The sequence below is a fragment of the Loa loa genome (assembly GCF_000183805.2).
Source record: "Loa loa unplaced genomic scaffold supercont3.510, whole genome shotgun sequence".
NCBI lineage: Eukaryota > Metazoa > Nematoda > Chromadorea > Rhabditida > Onchocercidae > Loa > Loa loa.
This window is the reverse complement of record NW_018108690.1, coordinates 6716-19726: the sequence shown is the minus strand read 5'-3', so window position 1 is coordinate 19726 and position 13011 is coordinate 6716. Positions and strand designations below refer to the sequence as shown.

General features: G+C 33.5%; 3 protein-coding genes across 3 annotated transcripts; 1 reads left to right on the top strand and 2 right to left on the bottom strand.

The window, feature by feature from the left end:
- Positions 1-167: 167 nt before the first annotated feature.
- On the top strand, positions 168-1791 carry LOAG_07166 (hypothetical protein). The gene is made up of 4 exons (XM_003142700.2): positions 168-271; positions 636-768; positions 1005-1204; positions 1465-1791. Exons 1-4 carry the CDS (start codon positions 181-183, stop codon positions 1587-1589), a joined length of 549 nt encoding a protein of 182 aa, XP_003142748.1. The 5' UTR covers positions 168-180; the 3' UTR covers positions 1590-1791.
- Positions 1792-2945: 1154 nt separating this feature from the next.
- Positions 2946-9150, bottom strand: LOAG_07165 (BRF1 protein). Its single transcript, XM_020447356.1, has 15 exons — positions 8985-9150; positions 8735-8850; positions 8318-8503; positions 7882-8016; positions 7171-7419; positions 6913-7014; positions 6481-6674; positions 6233-6369; positions 5796-5907; positions 5434-5566; positions 5107-5244; positions 4495-4663; positions 4104-4176; positions 3324-3990; positions 2946-3086 (listed from the first exon to the last, which is right to left on the bottom strand). Exons 1-15 carry the CDS (start codon positions 9142-9144, stop codon positions 3078-3080), a joined length of 2580 nt encoding a protein of 859 aa, XP_020302405.1. The 5' UTR covers positions 9145-9150; the 3' UTR covers positions 2946-3077.
- A 1155-nt stretch (positions 9151-10305) lies between these two features.
- Positions 10306-10991, bottom strand: LOAG_07164 (hypothetical protein; the record flags this gene model as incomplete). The annotated part of the gene is made up of 2 exons (XM_003142698.1): positions 10306-10501; positions 10837-10991. 2 exons carry the CDS (start codon positions 10989-10991, stop codon positions 10306-10308), a joined length of 351 nt encoding a protein of 116 aa, XP_003142746.1.
- Positions 10992-13011: the final 2020 nt, after the last annotated feature.

Sequence of the window (13011 nt, the reverse complement as noted above, 5' to 3'; positions counted from 1 at the left end):
GATAACCTTTTACAGTGTATTTTTCTCGGATGTTAATCCTTAACTTTTACTTGGAGTAGATTAGCATATAGATGACGTACACTTTCACTATCTGCACAATTTTTATCTTTCTAAATGTTACTCATTTCTATCGATCTAATCCTAGTTCTTAAATTTATCATCAATTTCCAAATTTCAGTTATGTCAGGTGATATAGTTCGGCCCAATTCGATCTCACAGTTAATGCCAAATATGAAAAATGTCAATCTGACATTTATTGTTCTTGATATTGGTAAGTTATTCAATTTTAGACCTAGATCGGCAGTCTAAAGTTATTTTGATAGTATTGTCTTTGTTCGGTTCAGCTGAAGCTCAATTCGTTTTATTTTGTTCCAGTTCGTGTTTATTTTAATTAATTTCATGTCAGTTTCGGTATGTTTTCCTTTCAGTCAAAGTCATTTCATTTCATTACATTTATCTGATAATATTTTCATTTCCATTTAATTCATTTCCTAAATTCCACACGTTAATGATTCGGAATTGTTATCACCAACTGATAGAAGAAACACAATTTCTTTTTTACTATTTATACGAAAGTAATCCAGGGTTGTTGATTGGGAGTACTTACATGAATTCCAGTTTGCCTTACATTTTAGGTCAGTCACGACGCACGCCTCAGGGACATGATGTTCGGACTATACGCGTTGCGGATCCGACAGGTTCCGTTCTAATGGGTGTATGGAATGATGTTGGTGATAATATTTCCGCTGGTGATATTTGGCGGCTAAGGTTAGCTCTTCTGAGTTATGCTAAGGAAACTTTTGCTTTTAGATTCTAGAAGGAAGGAAGAATTCTGGTACCGTAACCGCCCTTAAACCTATTTATTTTACGATATCCGATAAGTAATGGTTTTTATTTCAGTATTTTATAATATTTCATCCAGTTCGCTTTGATTTCGTATTCTAAAACTCATGAAAAGATTGAAGTCACTACTAGTACTAGGCAAGTTGTTCTCTTACTTTTAGGAATGGTTTTACGACAATCTTTAAGGGTTCGTTGAGTTTATCATACGGTAAAATGGGTGAATTGTTAAAAACGGGTGAGTTTTTTATGGTTTATGCGGAGGTGCCAAATATGAGTGAATATAATGCCGAGTATGCGACGAAATTTCCATCAAATCGGAAGGGTTCACCAGACGATGAAACAACAGGCAATGGCCAAGGAGGTAAACTGCTTAGTTTTCCCATCAAAATATCCGGAACACTCTTACTTCTAGTACTTATTTTTTTGACCTGTGATCTTTAACATATTATTTGTCCTGACACACAATGAGCAATTCATCAAATTTCTACAGATGCACATCTTAATTCTATATTGATACATCATTTGAGATCAAAAATTGAGGGGAGCTAAAGAAATCCTCATAACACGAAGTTGGCATTACTTGTTTGAAAAATTTTTTCAATCATTTTCATTTGGCTTCAGGTAACGGTAATGTACAACGGTCCCACTCAACAACTGGTATCCATCGACCAGTAAAACGACCAGCACCATCCCAGGGCCAATTCCGACGTGATAGTATTAGTAACAAAAACGCGAGAAATTCTTGACTCCTTACTGTGACTTTAAGATCTCAGAAGCACAAGGAACTTTAATGGCTACAGAGGCAAAAAGTACCAACAGTTGGGATGGAAACTTTTTTACAGCTAATCTAAAACAGGTTTTTCGTTTTAGAAGTTCTGCTGACGGGTAATTAGCCGACGCGTCGTATATCCTTCATGAAAATTTTTATAAATCTTTCATGAAATTAGTCCACATTTATCAATGTGGAATCAGGCTCTTAATTATTTGGTTCATCGTGACTTTTGCTGCTTCTTTTCACTTGTCTATATTCTTTGACCATACGACGCACCGTCTATGGATATTGATCTTTCGTTCCCACATCACCATAGATATGTGTTGACATATTTCAACTGTAGAAAGTAAAATCATTAATTCCCTAATCCCCCATTAAATGAAAATGCCTTTTCCAAATTAAAAGACGTTATCAGAGCATTTTAAAACTGCCAAACGTTTTGCAGTGGAAAAAACCATTTTCGACCTGTCAGGAACAGACTGTTTTTGATTTATTTCGAAATTGATGCTAAAACATCATCATTTTACACATTCCTCAACATTTCAAGAAGCAAAAAGCGAAATTAAGCAATTCTTCAAGAAAATATCACCCCTTTAAGCAAATAATTAGCACGACTAGAATATAAAAATATGGAACAAATTTAAAAGCAACATTCACATTATCCATTAATGACCGGTCACCCAAAGCATATTATTCACTTGCCCGGCAAGGTGAAATTATTTTGGAAATCCGGAAAAAAGGTGCTTCCCAATTGCAAAATAACATCATTTCATTATTTGGAAGAAGGTTCTAAATATTACTCATGATTGCAGCTTGACAAATCACAGTATTATGGTAAAAAATATTTAAAAAGAAAACGTAGATTTAACATTTAATATTGATAAAAAATATCGAATATTACGGGAAATCTGATCAACATAAAGAAATAGTAACAAATCAATACAATGCGAAGTGTGACCAAACTAGACGCAGAAAATTCATCTCTCGCGGTACTAGTCTGCAAGAAGTCACAACAGTAATACATGAATAATCTCTCTTCTGTGCTGCTTTTTAATCGAAATCTTCCCGATTCTGAAGTTATTTTCTCATGAGGCATAAATCAGTAAGACTACGGAGTACTGTAGCGCCTTAGCCACAGCTGCTATGTTGGGTTCAATCACAATTCTATTTCATCCTATTGGACCCTCATTCTTCAGTTGTCTCTTAGATTCTTAGGGAAAATCGGTTAAAAACATCACCTTTTAAGTTCTAATGCTTATGTGCATGTTTTCCTTTCTTTTTTAAATATAAAACACGAATTTGAGCAGAACAGTTAGATCCATACTAGCAAGGCGAATAATACAGTATGGAAACTTTGTAACAAAAAGACATTACTTACATTGAGCATACATATTTAAACTGAATGTCTCAGATCAAGATTTCTCTGTTATTCATTCTTCAAAAGCAACATTTCAACAGCTCGTCAGGATTTCTGTAACAAAAATATTTCTAAAAAGAACGAAAAAAAGTATAAAATGTGGGATATCGTCATATATAAAAGCATAACCAGTAACAGAAATTGGAAGGAAAGGACACTCAATCACTTCAATTAACACCAGGTAGTTCTAATTCTAGAAATGAGGAAGGGAGTCGTCAAATTAAGATGTTTACGTCTATAGGTATACATTAGTATTTCTAATTAGTTTTGATTGATAATTCGAGTTCTAACCTCGCTTGCTTGTGTTTCGGATCGTTTCAGCAAATTAGGCTTCACTCTCAAATACCGACTTCTCGTTTTTCCAGTCGCAACAACTCCCGTCGTTTTTGTTTTTGTGGAATGCATCTCACTAGTATTTTGCGCCGGTGACTCTTTGCTGACACCTTCAGGACTTACGACTTCCATTTTCGAATTCCCGGGTGTTGAAGGGATTTCTGTATCTCCCTTCCTTTGCTGTCTACCCTCATCCTCGATATTGTTTTCTCCTGGAACCTCAAATGCAACCGCTAGAGACGACTTCTGACAGTTCTGTTCGACAGACTTGTCAGTTTTTTGAACAGACTTCAGATTTGGCTGCATCTTCGCGTATCTTGCTTTAGCCATGCGCGGTTTTCCGGACGGTATTTCTGTTACAGCTGCATTCTTAGAGTTAAAATTAATTAATTCGGAACTTTCTCCAACAGTTAATTTCGCCGGCCTTTTCCTTGTAAAGCGACCAACCTTTCCCATAAACTCTGCAGTTGAATGGGAGGTCCCAGCTTGGGAAGAATCCACTCTATCTGTTTTGGGCAGTGAAACGGATGGACTGCAATGTTCTACTGATGTAGAGGATATGCCAGCTTCTGTTATCGCACTACCAACATCGCTTGTAACTCGATACTGAGCTCCAGTATATCCTCTGCAAATAAAAATAAATATCCCAACATTAGACAACATAAACATTAATTGAACTATCACAAGGAAGGGTGGATGGATTTTTAAGCGCTTTGTCTCAAATAAAGTTCTAATTACCTTTCGTTCGTTTTCACTTCGCCAACAAATGGGGTACGTTCTTCATCCGCCATAGATAAGCCTTTTGTAGATTCTGGAATATATTACAGAAATGAAAGATTAGATATACTTTTCTGCAAAAGATTCGCAAGCTTAGTCTGTAGTTCAAATCGTAACTCACAATCCTGATAATGAGAGTCACTTTTCTTAATTTTCAAGTGCATTCTGATACTTCAAGATAAATGTTTTCCTCTGATAAAGTCAGTCTTCAATATTACTCACACAATTCCAGTGAATAAGTTGAGATTTCCAACACAAAGTGCTTTCTTTTTTAGGATCCCAATCCTTTTCCAAGAAATAAAATTCTTGGATTAGAAAGAGATCCAAAAATACAATTTCTCATTAGTTTTACCTTTCTCTTCCTGACTGGCATTTTTTTTGGCAGCATTCGATGCAGCTATAACTGAAATTGTTTGCTCAACTGCTTTTTTCGTTGCGAGATTGACGTTTGGTCGAAAACGTCTCCTAGTTTTCAGAGTTTTCCTTGTAGTTAAGGTGAGATTTCTACTATCTTTAAACAACTGAAACTTTGAGAAAAATTTTTTCCATGGAAAGAGTTCGAAATTTACCTCATAAAGCAAGTAATTTGAAGTGAAGATTAACTTGAAATAAATCCTGGAAGAGGATCAACAATTTCGTATTTTTGTCAATGTTATGAATTTAATTTCATCTTCTAACCTATCGGTCGACTTTCTGAGTTCACGATGGATATCAGATGGATTAAAACATTACAAATAGAAATTATAAAGAATGACTTTGTCCCTAGAAGTTTGATTAACAATGGGGATGATAATTACCAAAAATGTAATTGTCATTTAGTCCATGCTTAAGGGAATTACACAGGAAGTACTTTCCATTTCCGGGAAATACCACTAACCAATTGCTTAGTTCGATCTGTTGTTCTCTAAGATAGGAGGGTGCACTACAGAAAGAAAGACTTAAAATGGAAGAGAGAAAAAAAAACCGTGTGCTCGCTAGTTTCACTGGTTTCTTCTTTTACATCACTTGTACTGCAGTCCATTTCAGGTCTGATAACAGTTTCATCTGCATCTTCGATTTCTCTTAGAATATCATAGTTTATTTTGTTTGAAAGTTTCTTTTCCTGCAAAATTTGTTAAGAAATTTCCGTATTAAAGACAGGAAATTTTTGAAAGTCGTCAGCTAATTTTGAAATGAACCCTGAAATGATTCTGTTCTTGATGTTCTATTCTTGATATTAGTGCCCTAGTTTTTAGTATTTCAGCTTTCCCAGGATATAACAATAAAAATAATTATGACCACGAAAATTCACATGTATAACTTTTTCCATTGCTTCCTGCGCAGTTGCAGCAACGATGGGCTCCTTTTTACGGATACCATTTGTTCGACGTCGTTTTTTGATTGAATTATCTTTTTCGCGTTCTTCTTCCTCCCTTTCACGACGCCTAAAAAAAGAAATATGCTTTGGCAAAACTGTTATATTACGCAACAAAAAGATAAACCAAAAAGAATTCCATGCATGTGATGGTCACAGTTCCAAACTTTCCACGTTTTTTTATATCCTGTTTTTTGTTTTTTTATATCCTTTTATCCTGTTTTCCCACCAAAGTTGCGTCACGCGTTACCTCATTATTTTTGAGCTAAGCAGAACACTACGAGTACATTAAACTTTACCGTCGCTCCATTTCTTTCAAATGTTCCCCGTTTAGTTTCATCCAGAAACGGGTTTTCAAATCCACTTCTTCTTCGGTTAGGATATATGTATCGATTTCTTCATCATCAATTCCTGCAGTAATATTATAATTCCAGAGGAAATTCACAAAGTATCATATTCTTGTCTTTCAGAATTATTCCATCATTCAACAAAAGGATATGGCAACTATAGTCTATATAACATTATATGGGACATGGTAAAGAAATTCCAGAACTAACATTAACATTTAAATTATTTTTTAGATAACATTTAAATTATTTTTTAGTCAACCGATGCTAACTATACTGTCGACGCTTGTCACAGTTATCACAACTCACTGTGTTGACTACAAAACTAGATATTACCGATTACTAAAACTTTATTTGTCTAAGGAAAGAAAAAAAAAGTGGAATTTCACCCTCCAAATCGAGTTCTTCATTGCTATTAAGTTTCTCACTACTCGTTTCAATAATCGGTTCTACTTCATTCTTGATTGGTGTTATGCCAAGGCTAACTAATGAAGGTGCATAAGTGGATGACATGCCGGCATCGGATCTGGAACAATACTTAATATTAAATGTTACTGGTTGGTGAAGATTACATCGATTTCGTAAAAAGAAAAGGAAAAAAAACAAAGAAAAGCAAAAAATATATAGCTTTACTTACAGCGGAGTAGTACTTCTTGCAGCAGAAAAGACTAAATCAACAATTTCATTTCGTACTACAGCATCTGCTGGAGTAAGTTCATCCGATTCAGATCCTAACGAACCACTCATCATCTGTGCGTATTGTGTCCGTTTGAAGCGTTCCTTTCGCCGCTTCTCAAGAGCTCGCTCAACTTCCGCTTCCATTGGTGACATCTGTAAAGTTTACCTTGCATTTTGAACAACAGCAAGTCTGTAAATATCTAACTAACTGATTCAAATTGCAGTTTTTCTTTTTTTTGCCTTGTACTACACACTATGAATACAAAACAGAGTTCTCAGGTATATAGAAAAAGCATTACATTCCTTTCTAACAAATGTTATCCACACTATAAGTGCCAAGATAACAACGAGCAATAAAAATTAAAGCATTTATTCATATATATTCACAAACCTCAAGTTCTATCTTCCTCAATGCTTCCTCCTCCTTCTGTAATTGTAACTCACGTGCTTTACGACGTGATTCGCGAAATGCTGGTGGATCTTCACAGTGTTCCTAAAAAAAATGGAGAATTTCTTTTTTTGGAAAAAAGTTGTGGATTTTCCAAAAGTGAGGTTTCAAATAAGCAAGAGTTTTATCACATCAATTATGCTGTTTGTTATGGAAAGTAAGATATATTAAACGTTTTTTCGTTAAAAGTTCGAGGTTTACCAAATCGACTGATGTAAATTCATCGATTGTTAACGTGCTCGACGGAGTCTGCCCGAATTCATCAAGACGTTTCTTAACGACGGCTTCGCTAATATGCACAACACGTACAACGTCGGCAACCGTTCGATTAAAATTATAGCATCGGGCTGCAAGCAATAGTGCTGCACCACAAAGACCAGTTGGTCGTCTTCCCGTTGCTATCCAGTCACGTTTCATTCGTTGTACCAATCGAGTTGCTAAAGATACCACCTGCAGAAACAATCATAATAAAAATTAATAAGTGATAGCAAATATTGTAATACAATTTGAAAATCAGGGAATTACAGAGCAAAGCCTCCACTTTCCCGCCAAGTTCTTAAGCAAAGATAAAAAATTTGATTAAAACATTAACAAGCCAAATAAATGATATCCCTGACAGTACGAAACATCTAATCTCAGTTAAATTACCGAAATCCTATTTGAATTACCTTCCTTGCAAACGAATGCAAACGAATACTACTTCTTTCTTCTCTCATTCTGATGAAACGACGCCATCTAGAGTTCAATCCGTTGAAAAACCATAATATAAGCATGTCAGGTGAGGTTTAATAACCATTAACTACATGCATTCGTCATCAAAGGAACAACTGCTAATATTCTATTACAGCTAAATTCTATGAAAATATTCAGTAAAAGTTGAAAAGTACAAATCTTGCAAAAATTTGTGCTGACCTCTTTTTGTTTAGTACCAAAATCGAGTGAAACCGCAAAACGTAATATATACATGCAAGGATCAGTAGTTGGAAGATTGATTTTCAAAGATCGTGTCAAAAAATTCAATGTTCGTCCTAAATCGAACACATTAACCTGTAAAATTTTTGGATGTTTGAAATGCTGAAGAGCGAAAAAATCCTTAATTGATTTTTGCTGTCAAAGGGACTGGAAGACAAAAAAAGTAACAATTACGCAGCGACACCTGAAAGAAATCGTAAAAATTTTGCAAATCGTTACATCTGAAACCCGAGAAATTTCAAGATAAGACGCCAATTACTTGAAAAACAGCAACAGAAAAGATTTATAAAAAAGAAATTTTCCCCCTACGAACGCGAACATTACCAATGAGACCTTAACAGCAATGGCTATGTGATCCAAATTCTTCGGGAGATACCTGGGTGATATCGCTAAAATCCAGCAACAAATGTGCGGTATTCTCCAGCCGACAAGTCATATATAAACATGCTGCTACGACGTGTGACCGAACACGTCCACGTGTAAAATTACGTGAAACGCACATTTTGAAAAAATTAAATGCTGTATTAACGCAGTGCTGATTTATCCGAAGCTGACTTGCTATCTGCAAATACATGCCAAATGTAAAGCAAACATTATTGAAAATTCAACTGAATGCAGTACTGACAAAATTCGTTTCTTTTTTCTATTTTTTCAAACATCAACCTATAACAAACATCGCATAAACAGAAAATCCTGAATTAATCATTAATTCGCATGCTTTATCACCTTAAAAGACCTGATGAGAATACCGGGTAACCTGAACTATTTAATCTAACCAGTAATATTTTTTCACCTCTTCGATCAATTTCCTTCCCTTGTAGTAAGTAATTTCCCGGGATTCCTGATGCGATAAACCGGGTACGCCAGAAAGGTTGGTTGGTTGACCGCGTTCTTTCGAAATAAATTGTCCTGAACGTCATATAAGGACTATATTAACTTCAAATATACATCACATTCATGCGAAATTATTTGTTTCCATCATTTGAAATTATTAGAGTTGGGAAAAAACATTACAAAACATCCTGTGAGGATGAACAACTTACCCACTAAGGAATGACCACCACCAGCATTTTCCTGAAATGCCACATCCGAAACAATGGTTGACTCTTCCAATACCGTACCACATCCCATACACGTAGAATCACCACGAGCCGCATCATCATCAATTTCCGAACTGCCACAATTTGGGCACTTTCGGCTCATTCTGAAGAAAACGAAGAAATGAAACTGCTGTTATTCCTTGCAAAAATCCGAAATTTGATCAAAAATTTATAGAATCAGTCAAAACGAATGTGAAACGGAAATACTAACAAGAAATTGGCAAGAGTAAACACAGCACAAATGATAAACGAAAAATGATACGCAAAAAATGTGACCGTTAAATACTTTCCGAATATTAAATATACAGATAAATTCTTCAAGAATCCCAACCTAGATAGGAAACAAAGAAACAGCAAATGAATCATACCATCGGGTGAATCCGAACCCAGAAACTACGGAAATGTACAATACATCGGTAGCAATATGCCATCCGACCAAACTCAACACACTTATTTTTTTGGAATGGAAGAACTAATGGAATGGAGATTTTTTTTCTTCGTGTTGTAAGAACTTCGAACTTTTGATAAATTGCTTTAGAACTGATAACAATTTATTTCTTATCATTCTCGATTTCAAATACTACTAGCATCACATCGACATGCTTTGTTAATAACCAAAATGTAATTTATTAAATCTTCAGTTATTTCTTAAATCGGAACAATATAGTTCCTAGCAAGCAATCTCTGGTCATAATATTTTCATAATCGCATGAACCGTTAATCCATAAAAAAATATTCTCTTCCTCACATATGGCAAAAGACAATATTTCATGCCACAGGATTACTTTTCCATGTTAAGCTTACAATGAACACATACTTGCTATGTATTTTTGCTCTTCCTTTAATCTTATCAATTGCTAGATATCTCTAAAATTACAAAAACATTTGCTTTATTCTGAAATTTCTGATTATTTCAAAATCAAACTGATCAGTATTTCTCTTCTCAGATGCATTCTTCCAATCACTTATGGAAATTTCAATTTTTTTCAAGATATATAGTAAAGAAAATTAGCCTTCCTGTTTTTATTTCCTTTCAGATTAGTATATTGTGATATGTCACATTAAGGAAATCTCCATTTTTTTTTTTTTTGACGTTAAGGAAATTTCCACACAATTCTGATGCATTGAGTTAATTATAGTCCATGGAAAATTTTTTTTTTTCTCAAACTTTAGGCATATTAGTAATACTTCATAAGAACCACCATCATTTAAAATGCTTCATAAATACCATCCGATTAAAAAAAAAATCAAAAAATAAGAGTCCTCATGTTGAATTCCAGGAAATTTTTTGAACTGCAAAGGTCATGATCAGATAGTTGCTAGAGTGAAAATAAGAATCCCAAATAAAATTCAGGACCCGGAATGCCACACCCTCACCTCGATATCCTGGAATGCCCGGAGTGCTCCGTCCCTCTTCACCATCAGGACAATTGGAACGTTGTATAGCCGAAATTTGCGTGCTGCAAACTTCAAGCATGTGAAAGTTCGGTTGTCGAAATTTGTAGGTTGGTTGTTTTTGTCATTTTCATATACTTCACGTCGTTTGCAAGTTTGGGTGGACACCTGAATGATTTAGCACTTAAGTAAGCTTACAAATCGAGTAAATATAATATTCAACACTTAAATTTTTAAACAAAAGTTTGAAAATGCAAATTTTAGAACAAAAAAAATTAGCAGGCTAGATTTGGGGAATTGTATTTCAAATAACATTTGTAGTAATTGTAATAGTTATTTCTTGCATGCAAAATTTCCCACATACTTTCTCTAGTATACTTTCTGATAAGGATACAATTACATGCTTGGTACTGTCGACGCATAACCTTTAACCTGTTCTACGATGACAGCACAGTCTTCGATTATGCATTCGATCATGGTACGATTGTGACCTTCGACGACATGTTTTGAAAGTGTTAGTAAGATATTACGATACGCTGAAGAATACTCTTTCATGACCCTCTTTTAACGGAATTTATAATTTTTTTGTCCTTTTCAATCTAGTTCAATTTTGTTTTGTCCTTTTCAAGTTTAAGTTTAATCGGTTGGTTAGATTATTGATAACATATACCGCTTAAAAAGTAATTTAATTGTATAAGTGAGTTAATGAGTTTTTTGTTAATTTACGACTTTGGACATTCTTGTAATTAGCCAAATTACCATTTGTAAATTATGATTTAAATTTCAACCTAGAATTGATTATGTTTGATAGTTTCAACAATCGATTTACAAATAGTTCAATTGAATTTTCGATCATTTTGAAATCAAATATAATTTGATCGAGTCAAAACGTAATAATAATTAACAATAACAAATGTCATCATTGCAAATATGAGCGAATTTCATTTTCTTAGGACAGATACATATCTTTGGATCATTTCGATCAAATCGATCCCGACAAAACATTTTAATCAATTTGCATGCTGCTACACCCGATGTTTTGAAAATTCTCGATCATCTCTGCCACCTAGGTGGAGAGTAAACGATGCTGGAAGATGACTTATTGATTGATTTGAAGATTTTCTGCAATTCACATACATTTTATTATAATCAATTATTTTGTGCAGTATTTTCTTATTCAAATTCTTGCATAATTTTCTGGATCATTAAAAGTAAACAATTTAATTTCAATTACAATTATATGAAAATGTTCGATTATATTGTTGTTGTTGTTTACATTGTTTAGGCAATAAACAGTTAATTAATATCAGTTTCATGATATAGCTGAAATTTAATACATTTTCCGAGTCAAAAAGAAAAATCAGAAAATTTTGGTGGAGAAATCTTGATAATTATTCATGAAATATTTCATTTAAGGATTGATAAATATTCTGGTCCAATTTTCGATGGATAACTTTCGGATTTTGTCATCCATCAATTCTGTTTTAGTTTTAAAATTATATTATCTTGTCTTGAAAAAAATTAAAATTAAAGAAATTGCTGGAGTTTTCTTTTTTTTTTTTGAATGTAATGGATCTAGAAGTACGATGACATTGTCTGAAACTTATCCGATTTCAGCTATTCCAGCTTAGAGCAGAAAAATCGTTGTTGATTGTTGATATACATATACATATATATATATATATATACTATATATACTATAGGACTGGTAAGAAATCAAAGTGCATTTTTGATTGTGTTATAAGTTTCAAAATGGCTGGAAATTATTGAAAATTGTTGATCGGATATGTAAAATGTTATTATCATGATAGATCAAGTTATTTTGCTTACCGGATTAATGGCCTAATTAGAATTATCATTTCCTTTTTTTTCCGGAGTTGCATTTAATTGTAAAATTCAAAATATTTTTGATTGTATTTTTTTATCATTGATCCTTCCATATGTTAGTTTTATCCTTATTGCAATGCATTTCTAATATTTATTTCTGATTACATGTTAAAATTGAAAGTTTCTTTTCTCATAAGCATCATAACCGGTTTCTGTTTTAGCTATTCACAGTAATTACCCAGTATGTTTACAGGTACATAAAACGGATTGATATCATCCGTAATTTTTTTCTTTTTCAAGTTAATAACAGATGAATTTTTTTTCAATATCCATCGATCGTTATCATTTGTATTTATGAGTAATTTCTAGTTTTTATTTAATTTCCTCAAAAATGGCATACATTCAGCGATAATTACTAACAGTGATTACCCAGTATGTTTACAGGTAAGTGAAATGGATCAATTCCGGAAAATCCGGAAAAAATTTTGGCATTCAAACATCAACTGAAGTAACAATACTGATAAAAAAAGTCAATTTACGGTAACTGATTAAATATTTCCAATTCACTTCAAAAAGATTAATAATTAATTGTTGGGATTAATTGCAAATTTGATTGCCATTTTAGAAAATATGAAATATTAAAATTAAAAATATGAAATCAAATAAATAAATATGCATGTGGGAGATAAATTAAAATTATTAAATGTAAAATATCAAAATAAAATATGGAAGAATATCATTTCCCGCT

What these genes read in the sequence shown, in the direction of transcription:
- LOAG_07166 (XM_003142700.2), top strand. Translation starts at nt 181, where the DNA reads ATGTCAGGTGATATAGTTCGGCCCAATTCGATCTCACAGTTAATGCCA. An exon ending in ATTTATTGTTCTTGATATTG is followed by an intron (nt 272 to 635) that starts GTAAGTTATTCA and finishes CTTACATTTTAG; the next exon opens with GTCAGTCACGACGCACGCCT. An exon ending in GGTGATATTTGGCGGCTAAG is followed by an intron (nt 769 to 1,004) that starts GTTAGCTCTTCT and finishes TCTTACTTTTAG; the next exon opens with GAATGGTTTTACGACAATCT.
- LOAG_07165 (XM_020447356.1), bottom strand. Translation starts at nt 9,144, where the DNA reads ATGAGCCGAAAGTGCCCAAATTGTGGCAGTTCGGAAATTGATGATGAT. An exon ending in TTGGTACTAAACAAAAAGAG is followed by an intron (nt 7,420 to 7,881) that starts GTCAGCACAAAT and finishes TTGTTTCTGCAG; the next exon opens with GTGGTATCTTTAGCAACTCG. An exon ending in TGAGGAAGATAGAACTTGAG is followed by an intron (nt 6,675 to 6,912) that starts GTTTGTGAATAT and finishes TAAACTTTACAG; the next exon opens with ATGTCACCAATGGAAGCGGA.